A 22878-nucleotide genomic window follows, 5' to 3' on the forward strand; every position below is an offset into this window, starting at 1 on the left:
ACCTGGGAGGGGGTTGGGCAGAGGCATGGTGAGGTCAAGGCTATGCAGATGGACCAACAGAGTCAGTATGGCACTCTCACCAGTGTGCCTTCACAGTTTTGTCACTACCTTTCTTCCTTCCCCCTCCCCCCCAGCCCTTCCAGGTAATTTGCAGCAGTACCAGAGGGTACCACCATGGCTTGCCCCACACATGGGTCACTATTGCTCATAGCACTGATGTAAAAATAAAATGAGAGGGAACCATAAAATGAGAGGGAACTCTTTAGAGGAAGAGTGCCAGTAAACTTCTGTTTCTGCTTCCCTTTTTAATGGTTATATTGTATCTAGCTGCCAGTAGAGGTAATACAAATAGCTTGTGAACTTACTGTTTTTCATTTAGATACACCGTTCCTTGTCACACTAAGGCTGCTCATTTTGATATAGACTGGGGCAGGGAAGATGACTCTAATCTTCTAATAGGCATCTATGAATATGGATATGGTAGTTGGGAAATGATCAAAATGGACCCAGATCTCAACTTGACACACAAGGTAAGTCCTGCTGTCTGTCTGAACATAATGTTATTCAGGAGATCAAAAATTGCTGGTTGAATGGTTACGGTGGTAGCCAAGTCGACTGTATTCTGATTTGAGACATTTAGATGAGACTGACTGTTTTATCTCATTTCTCACATTCTGCATTCACACTTTAGTGTTATATTTTTAGTTTTTCCATGGTATCCCTGGAAATTTTTTAGAGAGGGCTTCCTTTGTTACTGGTTAATTATTATTGTCTTTCCTCTCTAACGGACAGGATGAGAGCCAACAAACTGAAGCTCCGTCTAGATAAGACTGAGGCACTTATTGGGCGGTTCCTTAGACAGGGTGGATGGGAGGTTGCCTGCTCTTGATGGGGTTACACTCCCTCTGAAGGAGCGAGTATGTAGCTTGAGGGTAATTCTGGATCCATTGCTGTTGCTTGAGGCTCGTGTGATCTCTTCAGCTAGTCGCCCAGCTGCACCCCTATCTGGACAGGGGTAGCCTACCTTCTGTTATCGATGCTCTGGTAGCTTCTAGGATAGATTACTGCAGTGCATTATATGTGGGGCTGCCTCTGAAGATGGTTCAGAAACTTCAGCTTGTGCAGAATTCGGCAGCCAGGTTGCTCACCAGGGCAAGACACTTTGGGTATATTACCACGATCCTGGGTCAACTGCACTGGCTGCCGATTAGCTTCCAGTGCTGGTTTTTACCTGTAAAGTCTTAAATGGCTCGGGACTGCAGTACCTCAAGAACCCCCTCTCTCCATATGAACTGACTCCCTGCGATCATCAGCTGAGGCTGTTCTTAGTGTGCCTCCTCCATGAGAGGTGCAGAGGGTGACAACATGAGAACAGCCCTTTTTTGCGGTGGCTCCCTGTTTGTGGAATGCTCTCCTTGGGGAGCCTTGCCTTGCGCCTTCATTTGATATCTTTAGGGATCAGGTGAAAACCAGGCCTTTTAATAACTCTTGTGTTCCATTTTTGATAAGAAAAAGAAAGTTGGGCTGAAAAAAATCTAGATTCAGACAACTTTTCCCAGTTTAGTGAATCTTTTCTTAACCATCAAGCTGATAAAACACTCTGTACTTGGGAAAAAAGCATCTTAAAATGCCCTTTCAGATTCTACCAGATGATCCAGATAAGAAACCCCAAGCCAAACAGTTGCAGACCCGTGCAGACTACCTCATAAAATTACTCAGTAAGGATCTTGCAAGGAAGGAAGCACAAAGACTATCTGGGGCGGTAAGTTATTTTCTGTGTATTATCTTTTTAAGTGCACCTACTTGAACTTGAATAAATATCTAACATGGCACTTTTCTGATATTCAGGGAGGCTCAAAAAGAAGGAAAATGAGAACTAAGAAGAGTAAGACCATAAAAGCAGCAAAAATTAAGGAGGAGACAAAGAGTGATACATCACCACCACCTTCAGATAAGTCTGAGGAAGAAGAGGAGGAAGATAGTAAGGTGAATATCTAGAAGTTTGAATTTTTGCAAAAAGTAGTAATTTTTAAGCGTTAGATTTATTTGTTCGATTGGCCATTTTGAAGTTTTATCACTCATATAGCCCCCATATTTCAGCCAGGGGACTGTAGTGGAGAAAATAGTAGTTTTCCTCAGACCACAACAAATTCAGATGACATTGCATCTCATGACTTCACCTCTGGTGAACTAGCTCTCTTGACTTGAACCGATAGCAACTGAAATATGGCCAGAGTATAATTAATTGGGCAAATGACAGGCAACTTGCATGGTAATTAGGTTCCAGGGATTGAGTGTACAGCTAAAACTGTGCATAGCCAAAACAACCCCAGAACCCCCACCCCACCTTTCTAGAGCCGAGTGGGCCTTGCCTCCCACATAAAAGGCAGAGAGTTTCTAAGCTCTGCTTGTCTTCTTACCCAGCTCTGGGAGGCTCCCATGAGAGACCGACAGTAAGTGGAACAAACTGAACATTGAATTTAAATTGGAAGTCTGCTGAAGCTCTCTTTTCCATCTACCTCTGCTCCATTGAATGTGTAGGTGAAAAAGGAGCAGCTGTGGCAAACAAAAGTTTGGCAATAGAACTGAATGGAGGGCTACATCACCAAAAGAAATGGCCAAGTACTAAATGATTCTAATATTTATATCTGAACTTCTTAAATTAGCATTTTGATGTACATGCGTGTATGTTCCAGGATGAAATGGCTGCAGTAAAACATCCATGCAAAAAGATAAAAGCAGAAAAAGAAAATGAAGAAAAATCTGATGCAGATATTGTCCTGAAGAAGGAGGCTGACGACAAAAGAGAGGCCAAGGAAAACAAGAGGGAGCTGAAAAGGGAGAGAAAAGAAAAAGAGGACAAAAAAGAATTAAGGGGGAAAGATGCAAAAGAGAAGAAGGAAAGTAAAGCAAAAGAGTACATGCAGAGAGAGAAAGAAGTAAAAGAAGAGAAGGTAATTAAGTTGGAGCCATATTAGACGACCTCGTGCCCATAATAAGCATGCTGTGTTTCTAGTTCCTCTCCCGCAGGGGTGGGGTCTGAAGGGGAGGTAGGCCTGATGCAGAAGTCAGAACCAGGTGGATCTTCCTTGCTCTCCTTCACATGGATTGTGACTAAGCTCTCAAAAGGAAGGGAAAAGCCTTGTATGCTTCGTTTTGCTCTCTAGTAACATCCTTGTGTACCCAGTCTATATATGTTATGTGTGAAATGCTGCCTTACCTTAATGTACATCACTCTGCTTCAGTGGTGGTTTTTGGTGGGGGTTTTTGCAATCAAGCAGTATATGATTTTTTTTTTAATGAAGTGGATATTTAGCACATCACTTCAGAAATTTTGAATCTCTTAATTTCTAGATGAATGAGTCCAAATCTGAAAGCAAAGACAAAAGCAAGAAATCTCCTTCAGCAGACACTCCTGTTCATATAACAGCAAGTAGTGAGCCAGTTCCTATATCTGAAGAATCTGAAGAACTGGATCAGAAGACATTCAGTATTGTAAGACTTCTTCAGAATATTTTGTCGTTTGGTCATACTAATTGGCATGAGGCATGTGATTCACTGTTAGCAGAAAAAGTGTTCATTAGGTCGTCGATTAAATATGGCTCTTGAAAGATGATGGCTACCCAGTTTGTACTCTGCAAACTGTCTTTAAAAAGTTTTAAACCATGCTTTATATGTTCATATGGATTATTAAGTTTGATGCTCCATATAAAATTTAAATGTTACTTTATTTGTACCCCACCCATCCATCTGGTTTGCCCCAGCCACTCTGGGCAGCTTCCAACAAATACAAAAGCATAATAAAACATCAAACATTAAAAACTTCCCTATACAGGGCTGCCTTCTGATGTTTTCTAAAAGTTGTATATTTATCTCCTTAACCTCTGATGGGAGAGCGGTCCACAGGGTGGGCACCACTACCAGAAGGCTAAATTGGAGATAAATTGCATTTTCTTAGAAAACACAGTAAAAGCAAGAGTGGCGGGCATAATCCTCATGTTATAGATGTCTAGTGTCTATAAATGTTACGTTATGTCGATAGAATGTCAGATCTCTGAATATTTATTTATTTTTACAGTGTAAAGAAAGAATGAGGCCTGTCAAAGCAGCACTGAAACAGCTGGATAGACCAGAGAAAGGTCTTTCAGAAAGGGAACAACTAGAACATACTAGACAGTGTCTTATCAAAATTGGAGATCATATTACGGAGTGTCTAAAAGAATACACAAATCCTGAACAAATAAAGCAGTGGCGAAAGTAAGTAATCTCTGAGGTAGGAAAAAATCTGTCTTCTAAGTGCCTCTGTTGGCACCTATGGGCAAAACCTCTATTTTGCAAAAAATATATTTCCCAACCTGTGGAAAAGCACTTGGAGGTGTTGTGATATCATGAGAGAGAGAGACTACTTAACCTTTTGCCAGCCGTTTCTTTGATCAGGACCAGCCACTTCTCTCTGTATGATGTGAAAAGCAGCCTTTGTAATTACGATGATGGAGGTGGGGAAGGAGTGTCAGAGCCTGTCATGGAGATTCCTAATAGCATCTTTAATTTACAAATTAATGAAACCTATTGAGAAGGTTCAGCATGGGTTCACACATCTGAAACTCCTGCAGTTACAGGAGAGAAGAGATCCAGAAAAACAGTCTTCTGAAAACGCTTATGTGTACAAATGCCCCATTTGTACATAAGGTTCAACTATTCAGTTTTTATGGGTGTACGGGAAAAAACAGTATGGTTTGCTGCCTAGCTAGCTTTTTTAATGCGTAGGAACTTTCTTTTTAATTGCCTACTTTTTATGGCCACATGTAGGGAAATGTAGTAAATATGGATTGAAGAAAATTTGTTCAGCCCATTTACAGTTTGCAAGATGACAGCTGAATTATATTTTAATTTAAAGTTGTGTGAACCAACAGAGCTACATAGCTGCTATATACAGTGCAGTCTGTATAGTAACCACTAGATGGAGGCTTAATTCTGTTACATCTCTGACTAGCTTTAGATATACTTTGCTGTGCAGATGTATATATGTGTAACTATTTCAGTTATTTATTAAAAAAATGTTTTTAATATGATGCAATTCACTTCATAATAGTAAAAGCAACAACAGTGATAGTGCCTACAAGTAAAATAATGTACTGTAGAACCAGGAACATATGACCTGCTAATGATTTTTTAGAAAACTGAACCACTTTTTCTCTTCCATTCTAGAAACCTGTGGATTTTTGTTTCCAAGTTTACAGAATTTGATGCCAGAAAGCTGCACAAATTGTACAAACATGCAATTAAAAAACGCCAAGAAACACAGGTATTAATAGACTGCCAAGTAGTACAGAATAAATAAGCTTTTACCTGTGTTATTCTAACATTGGTATTAGTACTTCATGCAAATGAGACATATTTCGGTTTAATTTGGTAATAAAAATTTTCCTTTTTTTTTTCTCCAGCAGCACAATGACCAGAATATCAGCAGCAGTGTGAATACACATTTGATTAGAAATTCAGGTAAGAACCTCAGTATTGGGATGCTAAATTTTATACAATAAACAAATAGTTCCCATTCTAGATAGTAGGTTCGATGTAGAGAAAATTGCATGAATGGAGCTGCTAGAAACTGACTTCCCCACTCCTCATCCAAGCCACCGCACCCAAAGAATTGGGGACTGGAGGGGGGAAGGACTGAGGGGAAAGGCGTAGTCCCTGAAAGACAGGCGTGTTCTCTGAATCAAACCTGGGGGGCTGTGAGAGCTGCCTAAACATTCATATGTGTATGTGAGTGAAGCAGGGACACGGGTGGCGCTGTGGGTTAAACCACAGAGCCTAGGACTTGCCAATCAGAAGGTTGGCGGTTCGAATCCCCGTGATGGGGTGAGCTCCCGTTGCTTGGTCCCTGCTCCTGCCAACCTAGCAGTTCGAAAGCACGTCAAAGTGCAAGTAAATAGGTACCGCTCTGGCGGGAAGGTAAACGGCGTTTCCGTGCGCTGCTCTGGTTCATCAGAAGCTGCTTAGTCATGCTGGCCCCATGACCTAGAAGCTGTACGCCGGCTCCCTCGGCCAATAAAGCGAGATGAACGCTGCAACCCCAGAGTTGGGTCCCTTTACCTTTACCTATGTGAGTGAAGCTAGCATCATATCAGTGTGTAGCGATGTACTGCTATCTCAGGTGGCATGTATAAATTATTTGTTTGAGCAACAAGTCTTGAGATTAGCCTGCAATTTATTCAAATCATTAAAATGCATGCAAATTGGTAGTTCTCATTATGAATTTCAGTTTATTACAGCCAGCCATGAGAACATTGGGAATCGGTGAGACTTCTTTACAACTAAGGGTGTTAAGGATCGGGCTGCAAGTTTCAGTGCTTTTGAATCAGGCTTAGAATGTGTGGGAAAAGTAAAAGCCTTCTGTTTAAATGTTGTCAAATGGATTATTTAAATACATTAATTTAGTTCTTCACTTTTTCAGCCCATCTGCTGATCTCGAAAACATTCAGCTGGTAATTTATGTTGACTATTTACAGCTAAACAAATCTCTGTATTTTCATTTAAGCAGATGTGGAACGCCTAAAAGAGAATACGAATCATGACGATAGTAGCAGAGACAGTTATTCCTCTGACAGACACTTATCACAATATCACGATCATCACAAAGACAGACTTCATGGAGATACCTACAAGAAAAGTGACTCTAGGAAAAGGCCTTATTCCAGCTTCAGCAATGGAAAAGATCATAGAGATTGGGATCACTATAAACAGGATAGCAGGTGAGTTCGTGACAGCCATCCACAGAACCCCGTTTTCCCAGTTACTTCACAGTTCTTGTGCAATATTTCTCACTAACGAGATGATTAGGACTTTTTGCTCAGAAACTGTTGGCTGTGTGTAGGGCAAAAACATGCATGATGATAATACATGTCTGAACGCTCTGCTATTTTTGGTTTTATATTTGGGGAAAGGGGTGGCCAGGAGTGTGAAAGGGCTGCAGTTTGTTGGTGGGCAAACCCCACAACTGATGCAGTTAGCATTTTAAAAGATCAGCAGGTTAGATGCAAAGATCTGTTTCATGCAAGGGCCCCCAAACTGGTCCTCAAGCTTTAGTTCAGGCGATCTGTGGCATGTCTGTAAAAATATGCATAAAAGTCATACATTACAATTTCAGCAACAGGCAGATATAACATTAAAAGGTCCATCGGCTCCCATAGCAGTTTTCAAGTGGTCCATGCAGGGGAAAGTTTAATGTCACCTGTAGTTTGGTTCAGTTGCATTGCTGAGAGAGAAAAGTGATGCAATGCTACGCTTTGCTGTCCTGTCCACCTCTCAGAGCACACCAGGATGCTAGAATCGGTTGGTTTTTTCCCTTAGTTTTCAGGAATCTTTTATTGTTTTGTTCTTAGAAGAAGGAGTGTGTGTGTGTTTAAAAAATCCTGTTGCGTTTCTACAAAGTCTACTCTTTTAAGAAAGGTTCTATTAGTATTTATTTTGTGTTTCAGATACTACAGTGATGGAAAGCACAGAAAGCTAGATGACCATAGGAACAGAGATCACAGGTCCAGTCTGGAAGGAAGCTTAAAAGACAGTCGGTCACACTCCGATCATCGGATACACTTAGACCATCGATCCAGTTCAGACTACAGCCATCATAAATCTTCGAGGGACTATAGGTATCACTCGGACTGGCAAATGGACCACAGAGCTTCCAGCAGCGGTCCTAGGTCACCATTAGATCAGAGAGCTTATGACTCCAGATCTCCCTTAGGACACAGATCTCCTTTTGAACATTCATCAGATCACAAAAGTACACCGGAACATATGTGGAGTAGCCGGAAGACATAGCAAAGACTAACATTTCCTGGACTTTTTTTTTTTTTTTTGCCATACACAATAAACTAACACAGCAATTGCCTTACATGACTTGAAAGACATGGACCCTATGTGCTATGAGTAGCAGTATTGTTACTACTTTCCAGTATGCTAGGTCTATTATCCCAACAGAAGAGAAAATATTTTTGTATTTAAAGTTTTAATGCTGCACTGTGCTACAAATGTTGTAGCGCATTTTTTTAAAGAAAATATGTTTACTTTTTACAGGGACCTCAACACTGCCCCACTCAGACTGGATCTTAATCTGAACTCCTCCTCATCGAAGTGGTTTTATTCTGAACACAATTTAAATTATGTTTTTAGATGAGCATTTACATGTTGACCTGTGATCATATTTCAGGAAAGAATCAAGAGGTTGTTGTTTTTTTTAAAAAAATAAAGATTCAAGGACTCTGTTCACTTTCCAAAGCTACTTGTTTACATTGTACACTGCAACCACCTTGCCGCTTTTTCATCACAAGCTTGAATATTTAAATTCTGTACCTATAATTGTAAAATAGCCACATGTTCCCCAGTTTGATCAGTTGTAATGCCCTTTTACAAAATGGCTGTAAATTATTGTAAATTAATTAAATGAGCTTCTCCTCCCCCCTCCCCCAGACATTTCCGTTCAGACTTGGCCTACCTTCCTCAAATGTGAAAAAGTATTAATTTCTAAAATAAAATATCTGATGCAGAGTCATTGTTCAGACTAAAACTGAGAAAAAGTAACCTCTTTACCATAGCTATATAATAAGATATTTTATTTAAATTATTGGTTAGCCTTTTAAAAACAAATTCTGCTTCTTTGATGTTGTAGTGTGAGAACTTTGAGTGATGCTTGGATATTGTTTTTATAACATAAACAAGTCTCACTAAATGAGCATGGATATGAAGATTGCACATGCATAGTCATTTCAATAAATTTTCATCAGTGTTTAAACACTGGCCATCACAATTTCAATTAGTCGGAGATAATTCATTTTAGCAAGACTAAGCAGTGCATAGTTACTTTAGATTTCTATCTCTGCTGTTCCCTAAGGACTGAGATTGACAACTTGTTCAGTACCAAAATGCAACTTCGAAATGTATCCGGAATCAGAGGACCCTGGCTAATGTTTTTACTTTACCCTCAGTGCCAATTTATAAATATGCTCTGGTTCGATACAGCAATTTTACTGGTTGGTACAGTACTGACTATATTCATACTACTTAAATTAATATTTAAAAACATATGTAGTCACCATAGATGCTTACCATTATGGAGCAGGCACGTTCCAGAATTAACTGGTTGAATCAACAATGTTAATTTAATCCATGGTACTTATGTACTGGAGCGAGGAGAAGACTGCAACCCAGATGTTATAAATATGGAGACTCAAGCAAAGGGGGCAGGGGGTCCCCTGCTTCTAATTCTGGAAGACAGTGAGCAAGTCCTGGCAGAGGAGTAAATTTTTTTTTCTGGACGGCTTGTGTTTACATCCTTGCTGAATTCTGAATATACTGAATAGTCTCGGGCCCTTTCAAATTCATGCACGTGAAATGGGAGTAAGAGCGACACTGGAAGCTTGTAGTTTGAGAAATGCTGTATGAAGGATTTAGCAGAGGTGCCATGCCAACTATATAGCAAATATAAGATGACACACCATCCTGAGTTGTCCCCTGTGTTTTAATGCACATGGAGTGTGTATGTAGCAAACTGGATTCAGAATGTTCTGTCAAGCTACTGAAGAGGGTTTGGCTTCTCCTGTAGGTGCATTTTAATTTAACTGCTGATTTAGTGAGAGAGTAGCCTCAGCCACTGCTGATGAGATGGATGGAATTTCTTGAGTGCTTAAAACCTGAAAATATTTCTCATTATCTGAGACGTAATTGGCAAATTTTGCTTTATTCAGACTCGCAATTCCTACGTTTTGGATTCACAGGTTCTTGCAAGCCGCTGTTTTTCACTGACCTGCAGTTTGATGAGCTATGATTGTGTTGGCAACAGGTGAACTTTGGTAAATTCAGCACAGATTCAGCAATATGAGTGACTGGGGTGGACCGGGATATTGAAATGATTTATCCAAGTGAAACCAAGAACAAAGAGAAGCTGCGAAGAAAAGCATAAAACCAACTGAGGTGTGTAATTTTGAAGTCAATTTTATCTATACAACTTGTCCACCTTGAATGGAGAGGACAGGTTGTTCGGGGAGTCCACTGAAGCCGAGCAGCTACACAAGGAATTGGCTGCAGGAGGATTTGTCAGATGGTACCAAGAATTCTCCATCTCGGGAGAATGGATGAAACTAGCCCAGGTTAACTTGCTTGTAGTGTCACAAGCAGAACAGCAGGTGGCAGTAGTGATATGGCAGTTAAGCTGTGGCTTTTCAACTTTGAAATGCTTCCTACCGACTCTGTTTTTTAATCACCTGGGAAAGAGCATTTTATTTGCCTAAACCTTTAAGGACCTCCCTCCCCTTTTCTACTTGCTTTCATAATTTTGTTGATTTTAAATTCTTATGTTGCTCTAGGAATCCGAGCTGAAAAGCTTATTGTTATGATTTGGCTACAATGCAAACTTTGGATGGTAGCGCTATGTGATTATTGCAAAGTGAAATTGGAGATTCCCCAGGAGATCTTGTGATCTGTAAGAATGTGAAGGGATCCAGTGTTCTTGCTGAGCGGAATGCTGTTGAACAGTCAAAAACAAGAGGAGTCGCAGATGTGTTAAAGCATGCATTACACTGAACTATAAATGGACATTAGGGAAATGATCTGAATTGCTACAAATGTTTTAGAGGCAAGGGTGATAAAAGTGAGTAACGGCATTGTTCTCTTTCCGGTTGTGAGAGACAATGCTGTGGAACCCAAATCCTATGTCTGTCTGAGATGCAGTAATACTGGTTGCCACTTGGCTTTTGAACCCAGGCAATTCTCATATATAAGGCAGTGGGGATTGGGCCCCTATATAAGGGCTCGCCACATTATCAGGATTTTCTGGTGCTTCACCATGACTGCAGAATTAGTGACTGAACCTAGTCCCTGCAGAGGCAACTGGCATGAGCAGGCCTGTGCGCTTGTAAGACTGATGTGAGGCAGCCCTTGGTTTAATCCAAGACTTCGTTCAACTGAACGTGTCAAAAATCGTGTTACAGTGGTACCTCGGGTTAAGTACTTAATTCGTTCCTGAGGTCCGTTCTTAACCTGAACTGTTCTTAACCTGAAGCACCACTTTAGCTAATGGGGCCTCCCGCTGCCGCCGCCATGCGATTTCTGTTCTCATCCTGAGGTAAAGTTATTAACCTGAGGTACTATTTCTGGGTTAGTGGAGTCTGTAACCTGAAGTGTATGTAACCTGAGGTACCACTGTACATTACGTTGAGCATACATTCATGTTTACTGTTGTCCAGGGATACAGCGTAAGAGCCTGCTGGGATCAGGCTGATGGTCCATCTAGTTCAAGCATCTTAATTCTCACAGTGGCCAACCAGATGCCTGTGGGAATCCAGCAAGCAATCTGCTTGTCATCTAATGGGGGGCGGGGAGCTAAATCTTACTCGGGTCAAGCAGTCCAGAGAGAGCATGGGGAAAGCCCGACTCACAGGTTTTCTTGTCCCAATCCCAATGAGTTGTGGCAAAAAGAACCATGTTCTCTCTGCAATTCTCTGCACATGTAGAGGCCTTCTGTAGACCTAGCTGAAGCAGTCTAAAGGTAAAGTTCATCTTGTCCTTAGCGCAAACAAATGAGTTATTGTCAATGAACAATCACATAAAGAGGTTGTGTGGTGCCACTGCCCTTTCATTTCAACCATTCTTTGCAGCATAGTACAGTGGTACCCCGCAAGACGAACGCCTCGCAAGACGGAAAACCCGCTAGACGAAAGGGTTTTCCGTTTTGGAGGCGCTTCGCAAAACGAATTTCCCTATGGGCTTGCTTCACAAGACGAAAATGTCTTGCGAGTTCCTGCGGGGGTTTTTTCCCTCCCCCCCCCCCCTTTTTCTAAGCCGCTTATCAGCTGATCCGCTAAGCCGCTAATAGCGCTAATCCGCTAAGCCGTCAATGGGCTTGCTTCGCAAGACGAAAAAACCGCTAGACAAAGAGACTCACGGAACGGATTCTTTTCGTCTTGCGAGGCACCACTGTATGTGCAAGATAACAGCCTTGTTTCAAGCATCTTTATAATAACGACAAAAAAAAAAGTTTTGCTGAGAAAGGAGGTCTCTAAAGGTGGAACAAAAAAACACAACAAAGTGATTCCATGTCGGTTTTTTTAGAATGACTTGGAACCATGAAAAATAAAACACAATTATGGTATTATTTTTTTTAAAAAGCAATTTATGTACTGCTGAGGATGAGTTGTAATTCTTACAGATGCCTGCAGTAACTGTTTTACTTTAGTATGCTGGCCTTTATAGCATAAGACATTGTAATCCTATGAAGGGGAAGGGGATGTAGCTCACTGATGGGGTCCTTTGCATGGGAAGGATCTGTTCAATTCTCCACTTCTCCAGGTAGGGCTGAGGAAAGATCCCTGTGTGAGACCCTGAACAGTCACTGCCAGGCAATGTCAACAAAACTGAGCCAGAATGACTAATGGCCTGATTCTACATAACAGAGATTCCTACATGTTCAGCAGTGAATCACATTGGAAAGCTGGCTGCTACTAGGAAAGAGGGACGCGGGTGGTGCTGTGGTCTAAACCACTGAGCCTCTTGGAAGGTTGGTGGTTCGAATCCCCGTGACGGAGTGAGCTCCCATTGCTCTGTCTCAGCTGCTGCCAACCTAGCAGTTTGAAAGCACACCAGTGCAAGTAGATAAATAGGTACCGCTGCGGTGGGAAGGTAAACGGCATTTCCGTGCACTCTGGTTTCCATCATGGTGTTCCGATGCGCCAGAAGTGGTTTAGTCATGCTGGCCACATGACCTGGAAAGCTGTCTGTGGACAAACGGCAGCTCCCTTGGCCTGAAAGCAAGATGAGTGCAGCAACCCCACAGTCCCCTTTGACTGGACTTAACCCTCCATGGGTCCTTTACCTTTTACCTTACTGGTAAAGGCCATAGTGCAGCAGCAGAGAACACTTGAACAAAAAACAGGTCCAAATCCCTGGGATCACAAGACCCATTGAGATCCTGTGCCAATGTAGACAGTGCGGAACAAAACTGCCCTATGCCTTGGCTCAGGATAAGGCTGCATTCCATCTTCTTAACACGCAGGAGGGCGGAAGTTGCCCTGGCACAATGGAGCTGGCGCTAGAAAAAACCCTTGTAGCCCAGCCGCATCACACAGAGCTTAGGAGCATTACCCGTCGTCTCGCGTGTCATATGCTGGCGTCCACCAGGGGTCAGTAAAACCACATTACAAACATTCCACAACATGGTATGTGGCTTTATTCTATCATAATAATTTAAAAGTATTTGTACACTGTATGGTCACTTTGTTTTTCTTTGTTTTTACACAAATGTATACTTATTTGTATATCCATGAACCACATCTAAAAGGGGCTTTGCAAAGACTGGGCACACTGTGGGTTCTCTTTCTTTCTTTCTTTCTTTCTAGCATAAAAATAAGTTTGAAGCCTTCAGGGAGAGAGAGACAGCCAGCCGTTTGGAGTGTCTGTGAAAACTAGTGTTCCTTCTAAGCGCAAGCTGTCCCCAGACACCACTCGCTCGCTTCAAACTATCCATATGTTTGGCATTAACCAAAGCTCTCTTGACTGTGATGGACTTCAAGAGCCAACATGTGCAAATAACATTTTCTCAAGAAATCCCACAGCAGGAACAAGAAAGAAAAGAGAAGAAAAACCCCACACACTCCAGGTTCTAACATTTCTGAAATATTACTTATCTCTGGACTTTATGATTTAGATATTAGTGTAAATAGATACTCGCGGGGCTTGGGAACACAGGAAATTAGCTAGCACACAGCTGCTCTTTACGATGGGCTCACACAGCAGTTACACCTCTAAGCTTGTCTATCGGGCTTCTTCCACAAATACCTTTCCACTTGGCACACAAAAAAACGGGAAAATCCAACTATTCTAAGACCATCAATGCTTCTCTGCAGACAAGATTCAGGGGGAGGGGAAGGTTTTGCTTCAAATTCTGTGCTGCCCTAACCAACAAAAAAAGGGACAGCTTTACACAAAATTGCCATTTTAAAACCATTCTGGCAGTGGGGAAAAGAGGACTAAGCGGCAAATTCAGCACTATATTCCCGAGCACCAGCCCAATTCATTTACACAGTGGCCAGCAGTTTCACCTTGCCTAGGAACTTTTCCGAAACATTTCCAACTTTTTCCACAATTATTAAAAAAGGATGTAAATATTCTTCTCCCAAAACTGATCAGGATTCCCATGAAGGGAACCAAATATTATGAAGCTTTTGTTTGGCTTAATTTCAGTACTTCTTACTTCCTGAACTGGTCCTGCAATGCAGGCCAATATAATTATGGCCACGTTTTAGATTTGAGGCAAATCTAAAAAGGAGCATCTTTTCCAAGGGCGTTAGTAGGTTCACAGCTCATTCTGCTGAACAAATGGCATTTAGCCTCGTCCCAACATGGCAATCCACACCTGTATCCCCTAGTCTAACCCAACATTGCTCCTTCCCAGTGTTGCTGACTACAACTCTCCTCCCTTTGTCGTTGCCATCTATCTTTCAGATTGAGGAAATCTGGCCCTGAGACAAGTGGCCCAGGACCCCAAAAGCCAAAGAAACAGGTGGATGGAGCCATAGGTCGTTGTCAGGTTGCACCTCTGGGTACTCCAGTTAAAATGGCCTGGGCAAAATTCTTCATGTTCATCTAGGACCAGGTTCTTTTGCCAAAAATTATCCAGAAGCAAAAACTTCAGGAGTTCAGAAGTTTGTTTCTTTTGAAAAAAATATTTCAAGAAGTTTCAGCTAAGCCCTAGCTCCGTACCTTCCTTTACTTAGCAATTTCAGCTACCCCTCTGCTCACTAAATCTGGAATGAGGTTGGCACTTTGATGCTATGCGAGTTTTGCTACCCGCCTGGATGCCAACCTAGAGCTCAAAGATTCCCCCAAGTGTCCCAGTGGGCTTTCCTAGGTAAAAAGGGAGAGGGGGGGAGTACTCTTAGCTTCCTCACCCCCAGGATGATCAAGAGAGCATAGGGGGGAGGGAAAACATGGCTCAGTTGGCAGAGAGCCTTTTGAAAAAGAGCTGGGTGTAGGTCCAACTGCAGCTGCAATAAGCCACAGGGTCCTCTAGCAAAACACAGGAGTGGGAATTGAGCCTCTAAACATGAAATGTGTATATGATTGCCTGCACCGTATTAAAGGAATGATCTTTGGGCACCTCAAAAACTTAACACGACGTACACTTTCATAGCTGCACCCCGAGACAGAAAAGCTGTGGCTCTCCAGTTGTTGTTGCAATGTCATCTGCTTCTGCCAGCATGGCCGATGTCAGGAATGGTGGGAGGTAGAATCCAGACACGTTTAAGGTGGACTGCGGCTTCATGGGTTACCGCTTGCAGCACCAATCTGGTAAAATCAGTCAGATCTTTAAAGGTGCCTCAATGTTCTCTTTCGGTGTCTGAATTTTGTAACAGAAGAAGCTACTGCAGTTTAGCAAGTTGCAAACAAAAAAACTAGATCTGGGAATGACGACCAGGCAACCTCTGAGCAAATGCTTCTGTTGCCTTAGGCTGCTCAGGCTCCAAATGTAAAATATAGGCTGGCACAGCAAGCTTTTCAGACCAAACTGGGGTTCCCTTGTTTGCTCCTTTTTTAGACAAACACCTAAATTCTAAAAGGTTTATCTCCAAAGCTTTGGGGGGGTTTTTTGTAGTTGTTGCAAAAAACTTATTTAGGTAGGCTGAGGGTGCCTACATTTGGGGGGGGGGCAAGGAGGAGAGAGGGAAATCAGACATGATTAACGCAGTGAGGCCTACCACTATCATAGGGAACACACTTAATACAAACCACTTGAAGATATCCATATAATCGATATATATTAAGAGACCAAGCCCCAAAAACCTCGGCGAGTTTTGGGTTTCACACGCGTACGTTTGGGAAGGAGACAGAGACGCCGTTTTCTACGTTCGTGCCCTTCATGACCCGAGGCGAGAAATGCATTTTGCACTTGGCGAGTCCACACCCGAGCACAAAATACCACCTCGCCATCACACACAAGAAAACAGTTCTCAGGAGAAGGGGGGCGGGAATAATCTGCATCAGGAATGATGCAGCAAGGGGCAGTTCCAATTGTGAGGATCAATATCAAATGACCTTTTTGTTCTTATGGAACACAGGCTGGCTACTGGCCCAGGGTCCAAAAGGAAGAATTAGCTCATCCCAGACCTGCACCTATCTTCCCCCCTCCAGCCAACTTCTTGGGTTTGCCTCAAAAGGCGAAGCAGAGAGAGGAGGGGGAAAGGACCGCAGAAGCTCGTGAGTTCAGCTAGGTAATACTTAGAGGGAGCACTGGGTATGATATATGTACACGTGGCTAAATGCTTTACATATTACCTAGATACACATAAATATTCAATATATAAAAAATAAAGTGCTTTCTATCGGGTCCTGATGAAAGGACATTATAAAACATTTCACCAACTGCAAAGCAAAAAATTATTACAATCAAAAAAAGAATATTACATCCAACGTACATGAGGAAAGAAAAACTAACACAATATGTACAATCCGCTGGGCGTCCCAGGAGGAGGGGGTGGGAAAGGCGGAAGCATCCCTTCATATACATGGTATATACATATATAATCTTTAAGTCAATATATTATGACAATATATATTTTTAAACCTTTGTTCTCGGGGATGAGGGAACCCAACACAACCCTACAAAAACACAACAAGCATCAAGCACACGAGTCCAAGACTAAGACACAAAAGCTGCTGCCCTTGGCCAGCTGCCCCGTTGTCGGGGAAGATGTGCCACCGCTCCTTCCTGGGGTGCAGAGCCTCGACGTCTTGCAAGGCACTGTGGGCAGCTGCCGTGAAGTTGGCATCGCCGGTGGTCAGCAAATCGAACACGCAAGAGTAAAAATAGATGTCCTTCAGAAGCATCTTCTCGTGGCATTTGGCCGTGGCGCTCTCCAAGGTGTACACGGACCGGGTCTGGCTGGAAGCGCCCGGAGGGAGGAGCTGCCCCATCACGGGCAAAGGGAGGTGCCCGCTGTCGTCGATTCGCTCGCTGGAGGGGCAGCCGTTCACACAGAGCTGTAGGTCTTGGCTCTCTTCATAAGCCATGGCGAGCTCTTCCGGCATGCGAATGGCGAGCGTTAGGTAGCGGCCCAGCTGGCGCACAAAGACCGTGGTCCCAATGTACCGGGCGTGCATCTCCACATACTTGCCGCTCACTCGCTCCACGATGTGCAAGCTCTTGGTGTCGCCGTCGCCACCACTGGTCGTGCCGTCGACAAAGGCGGCAGGCAAATCGTCGGTCACGGCCTGGTACACTTTCTGATCTGTGCAGTCTTGGTAAGATTTGAAGATGATGGTGATCTGCAGAAGGGAAGGGAAGCCAAGAAGAGCAGAATTAGAGCAGGGACTGACACGACACACCTCTCGGCTACGTGCAGCTGTTTAAATTCCACTCAAAAAGACTCCATTCGCTGCCGGGCACCAAATTCAAAACCCACTAGGATGCTACCATTAGGACAGTCCAATTATCAGCATGCAACATTTGATGAAACAGAAACCAACCTTTGGCCCAAAGTAGTCTTGGAGCATCACAAAATGGTGTATCTGAATTGTATGTCACGGTGCAAACCAGCGTTTCTCAAACTTGGGTCTCCAGCTGTTTTGGGACTACAACTCCCATCATCCCTAGCTAGCAAGAGCAGTGGCCAGGGATGGATGGGAGTTGTAGTCCCACAACAGCAGGAGACCCAAGTTTGAAAAACACTTTCAGATGATCCTTTCCCCCACCCAGATGCCTTCCAGATTTTTTGGACTGTAGATACCAGGCTGAGGAAGGCTGTCCTAAATTCTAGAAATCACAAGCAGGTTAACATTCAACCTTTCTAAAGGTTCATTCCCAGTGCTTGGGCTTCGTACTCCAAGACGGAGCAGTTCATGAGGGAAAGAAGAATTAGCAACTCTCTGTATTGTTAAGTTCTGGCTGATCTGCCAGTTAACAGACCAAGGGTGTGCTCACACTCCAGAACTATTGAATGATACTTTTACAGAGTGATAAAAAGAGGGTTTTATACCACAGTAAAGATGGCATGAAATAAATGTGCATTAGTGTGCTTGTAGTGAAGACAAACTCCTCAGGCTTCGCTACAGGCCAGGAGTTCTGCTGTAGGAAAAACAACACCCCTTCAGAGTGGCCAAAAGAGTTTGGGAACACTGAGCAAAGTTTTTTTCTGAGGGCAACCACCTGTTCCATGCTAAGCAACCAAGAAATATTCACTGCAATGATTGTGAGACAGGCTCCCCCACTCCCCTGAGTCCAATGAATGGTTCCATGAAGAACTTTCTGACTGTAAAAGCTGTTCAGTGGTGGAATGGTCTCCCTTGGGAGGTTGTGGGCGATCTCCATCCTTGGAGGTTTTTAAGCAGCGGTTGGAGGGGCTTCTGTTTTAACTACTTTAGCTGAGATTCCTGCAATGACCCTCAGGGGCTGAGACCACATAACACCGGTCTTGAAAGACCTACATTGGCTCCCAGTACATTTCCGAGCACAATTCAAAGTGTGGGTGTTGACCTTTAAAGCCCTAAATGGCCTCAGCCCAGTATACCTGAAGGAGCGTCTCCACCCGCCATCGTTCAGCCTGGACACTGAGGTCCAGTGCCGAGGGCCTTCTGGCGGTTCCCTCACTGCAAAAAGCAAAGCTACAGGGAACCAGGCAGAGGGCCTTCTCGGTAGTTGCGCCCGCCCTGTGGAAAGCCCTCCCATCAGATGTCAAAGAGATAAACAACTACCTGACATTCAAAAGAGATCTGAAGGCAGCCCTGTTCAGGGAAGTTTTTAATGTGTGACATTTTAATGTATTTTTAATCTTTGTTGGAAACCGCCCAGAGTGGCTGAGGAAACCCAGGCAGATGGGTGGGGTACAAATAAGTTGTTGTTGTTGTTGTTGTTGTTGTTGTTGTTGTTATTCCAACTCTACAATTCTACGATGCCCTCCTGCGAGTATGAATGCATCCCTGGGGAAGTGGATTGGGACGCTCTTAGTTCTTTGTGAAGCACTGGTTTGAACGTTAAAGCTTGGGGAAGCCTCCTTCAGGTATTCCTATGCAGACAAGTTGCCTGAATCCTGAGTTTTCACAGAGCTATGCAACAGTTAAGAACTTTAGCAGATGGTGGGGGACCGAGAAATAATGCTGAAGGCAAGTAACGTGTTGCACTGAAATATGCTGCCTGGAGAGAAAGAGAGAGAGACACGCAGCCCATAGGAACCCCAGGAAAAGCACTCTGAAAAACATGCCTGAGGGTTCCAGACCAGGCCTGCAGGCCTGATTTTGGCACACTGAAAGCAACAGAACTGGGGTGTGGCCAAAGTCCAGGAAGCCAAAGTTGGGGAAGGAGAAGAAGCAAACCCTCCAAACTCAGAAACAGAAGGTTACAAAATGCCCTTCCATTTTTCAGCCTATGCTCATTCACAGGGGCAAAGCGATTTTCAGATCCTTCCATTGAAGTCTTTCTTATTTCTGAGCCCTTTTCTTCGGCATGCTGGAGGAGTCTGGACTCAGCCTGAGGACTGGCTGTTCTCAGTTATTGCCCTCCCCTCCTTAGCTGTCCAAGATGGCTGCAAAAGACAGGACACTCCTCCTTGGGAAGGCCACAGATCTACACACATATTCCAGGGCAAGATTACAAAGAAATCGAGGAAAGAGGTACACAGGAGGGCTCCCCCACCATGACATTAAAACAAAAGCCTTATTCCACAAAAGACTGAATTTTCCCATTTTGCGTTCGGCCCCCCATTTGTGCTACAAGGTAGGTAGGTACTTGGCACAAGATAAACGCAAGTAGGTTGCCTATTAGTCTGCACAACTTATCCAGACCTTTGCAGAAGACAGGGCATTGAAAAAAGTGAAATGTGAATTCACCAGGAGAGTTTTAAACACCCCTTTGCCCTGACATCCGCCCTGCCCCCCAACCCCCCTCCCTCCTCTCCACCCCAAAACACACACCCTCATTATTTCAGCACCACATGTTCCCACCGGTGCTGGGTGACTGGAATTTTCCTACGGTTTGCTTCGGTTTAATCACTTTGACGGCTATCTGCAGACCAGCTGCAGCCAAGCAATCTGTTAAATGCATAGCCGGGGGCCACAGCTGAGACCAGCGGGGATTCCCCCCCCCCCAATTTGGTGGGAGGGGGGGAAGAGAGCAGTTGACTTTGAGCGTTGTCTGGATTGGAGCAAGAATTCAGCCCCTTTCTTCTCCACTAAAGCAACTCACAATCCCTCTTTTGGCATTAATCATGTTAAAGCTCCGTTTGAGAACCCTGAGGGAGGATATGCTGGAGATTGTCTCTCCGAGTAATTTGTTGTGTAGCCAACTCCTCTGCCGAGGAGTTCTCGCTGAAGAGAGAAAAAGAGCAATCTGAAAACAGCTGCTTTCCCCCAGAACAGGAAGCAGAATGATCTAGCATCTCCAAACACAAAAAGCAACATGACTTCGGGCCCTTCTCTGCAGCCACGCCAGTGCCGCTCAGCGAGGGAAAGTTAATTTTGGCAGGCCGGATGAAATAAGTGCAAGTCTGCTCACACTGAAGTGAGAGATTAGCAGGACAAATCACTTCTAATGAGAGACAGAACTCTCTCCCCCACTGCCATCTTTGCTTTGCATGTGCCATAAAATTGACACCAGCCATGATGAAAGGGAGCATCTCTCTGAGAAATCACAGAAAGTAGCTTGCTTTGTTTTATCAATCAGCTAGTTCTATCCTTGGAAAGAACTTGATTTACAGGTATAAGAATTTGGGGTGTGGGTAAAAACAGAACAAAAACCCAAACACCGTTGCTCCCAATATTAGCCTAATAGAGCTGGCATGGTGAAACTGTGACCCTCCAAGTGTTGCTAGAACACAACTCCCATCCTTCCTGACTATTGGTGATGCAGGCTTGGCCAGCAACATCACGAGGGTACCAGGTTGCAGAAGGGTAGAATCATAGCATTGGAAGAGACCCTGAGGATCATCTAGTCCAGTGTTTCCCCAACTTGGCTCTCCATTTGGACTACAATTCCCATCACTCCTGACCACTGGTCCTGCTAGCTAGGGATGGTGGGAGCTGTAGTCCAGAAACAGCTGGAGACCCAAGTTGAGGAAACACCGAGTCGTCCAACATCCTTGCACCGCAGTCCCACTAAGTGGGGGGATGCGTGTACCATGAAAAGGACAATACAGTGGTACCTCAGGTTAAGTACTTAATTCGTTCCGGAGGTCCGTTCTTAACCTGAAACTGTTCGTAACCTGAAGCACCACTTTAGCTAATAGGGCCTCCCGCTGCTGCCGCGCCGCTTGAGCACAATTTCTGTTCTCATCCTGAAGCAAAGTTCTTAACCAGAGGTAATTTTTCTGGGTTAGCGGAGTCTGTAACCTGAAGTGTATGTAACCTGAGGTACGACTAACAGGTCACCTGCTCTCTTTTGGTTTCTGCGTCTCCACCCCCTTGTTCAGCCTGGAAACTGAGGTCCAGCTCCGAGGGCTTTCTGGCGGTTCCCTCACTGTGAGAAGTGAGGTTACAGGGAACCAACCAGGCAGAGGGCCTTCTCAGTGGTGGTGCCCGCCCTGTGGAATGCCCTCCCATCAGATGTCAAGGAAATAAAACAACTACTTGACTTTTAGAAGACATCTGAAGGCAGCCCTGTTTAGGGAAGTTTTTAATATGTGAGGTTTTATTCTGTTTTTAATCTGTTGGGAGCTGCCCAGAGTGGCTGGGAAAACCCAGCCGGATGGGCAGGGTATAAATAATAAAAAGATATTACTACTACTACTATTCATGAGCTAAAGTGAAACTTTAGCCCTCCAGATGTGGCTGAACTACAACTCCCATCAACCACTGGGCCATGCTTGCTAGGACTGATGGGAGTTCAGCAACTTCAAGGAGGAGCACATGTTCCCCACTCCTGGTATGCACCAACAAATGCAAGGGTGAGAATTAAGCCTAAAGAAGACCCAGGGAAGCAGAGCTTTGTCCACAGACCACTTAGCCTTGAAAAGGTGCCAAGCAATTTTCTGCCTTCCCGCTGCCCTGAGTGCAGCATTGCTCTGCAGCTGGTCTCTACAGGCCACACAACTCCTATTAAAAGGCAGCAAAGTTTTCCAAAGTCTGTATTAAGTAGGGTAGTTTCTTTAAAAAAATATGGATGCATTATGCAAGGCAATGTAAACATCTCTCTCTCAATTTAGAAACCATAATGCAATATAATCTGAAACGTATTAGTATTCTTGGCTGAGCATCCCACCTTTGGGATAAGGACCTTTTAAAAAACATATTAAACCACACATTTTGAGTTGCTGCTTTCCAGCAAGGCCAGGATCAAGAAAATAAATAACCATCTTTCACGGATTTAACTTTTCAATCAGGCGCAGAACTCCATTATTAACAGGTCTACAGAATATCCTCAAACTGCCCTAAGGTATTAGGGAAATCGCAGATTGTGACTCAACTGGCTAACCATTTCTCAGCTCAAGGGCAGCATTCCCTTCTAAGCAATCTTACAGGAGCCATATGCCAGTGGACGATGGGGCCAGAGGCGGAAGTGTGGTTAAACTATGGAAATCGCTGTGATGGTCCCCAATTTGGACGTTTTTTTGAAGAGTGTTCTTGTTTCCTACAAGGCTTCCACAGTTGGCCACTGCAAGAAGAGGAAGCTGGACCAGGTGGACCTTTGGCCTGATCCAGCAGATTCTTATGTTCTTATCATTTTTACCTTTGTACAGTAGAGGGACGCGGGTGCTGCTGTGGTCTAAACCACTCAGCCTAGGCTTGCCAATCAGAAGGTCAGCAGTTAGAATCCCCGTGACAGGGTGAGCTCCCGTTGCTCGGTCCCTGCTCCTGCCAACCTAGCAATCTGAAAGCATGTCAAAGTGCAAGTAGATA

The 22878-nt window shown here is 43.8% G+C and overlaps 2 protein-coding genes across 6 annotated transcripts in view; one reads left to right on the forward strand and one right to left on the reverse strand.

Moving 5' to 3' along the window:
* The window catches only part of CHD1 (chromodomain helicase DNA binding protein 1), a 44388-nt gene extending 35835 nt beyond the window's left edge, over nt 1-8553 (forward strand). Inside the window, exons 28-37 of one of the 2 annotated variants that reach the window (XM_081880302.1) lie at nt 380-530; nt 1640-1762; nt 1849-1986; nt 2697-2954; nt 3355-3495; nt 4079-4257; nt 5209-5305; nt 5445-5502; nt 6548-6758; nt 7485-8553. In XM_081880302.1, coding sequence (XP_081736428.1) covers nt 380-530; nt 1640-1762; nt 1849-1986; nt 2697-2954; nt 3355-3495; nt 4079-4257; nt 5209-5305; nt 5445-5502; nt 6548-6758; nt 7485-7827 — 1699 coding nt within the window. In that variant the 3' untranslated portion in view covers nt 7828-8553. The remainder of the gene's footprint in view (nt 1-379; nt 531-1639; nt 1763-1848; nt 1987-2696; nt 2955-3354; nt 3496-4078; nt 4258-5208; nt 5306-5444; nt 5503-6547; nt 6759-7484) is intronic. The other variant, XM_081880303.1, reaches the window with a different exon arrangement.
* A 4649-nt stretch (nt 8554-13202) lies between these two features.
* The window catches only part of RGMB (repulsive guidance molecule BMP co-receptor b), a 49674-nt gene continuing 39998 nt past the window's right edge, over nt 13203-22878 (reverse strand). For all 4 annotated transcript variants that reach the window (XM_081880511.1, XM_081880513.1, XM_081880514.1 and 1 more), the window contains one exon: nt 13203-17319. In XM_081880511.1, the coding sequence (XP_081736637.1) occupies nt 16654-17319 (666 nt within the window). In that variant the 3' untranslated portion in view covers nt 13203-16653. The remainder of the gene's footprint in view (nt 17320-22878) is intronic.

Source organism: Podarcis erhardii (genome assembly GCF_964252035.2).
Source record: "Podarcis erhardii genome assembly, chromosome: 11".
Classification (NCBI taxonomy): domain Eukaryota; kingdom Metazoa; phylum Chordata; class Lepidosauria; order Squamata; family Lacertidae; genus Podarcis; species Podarcis erhardii.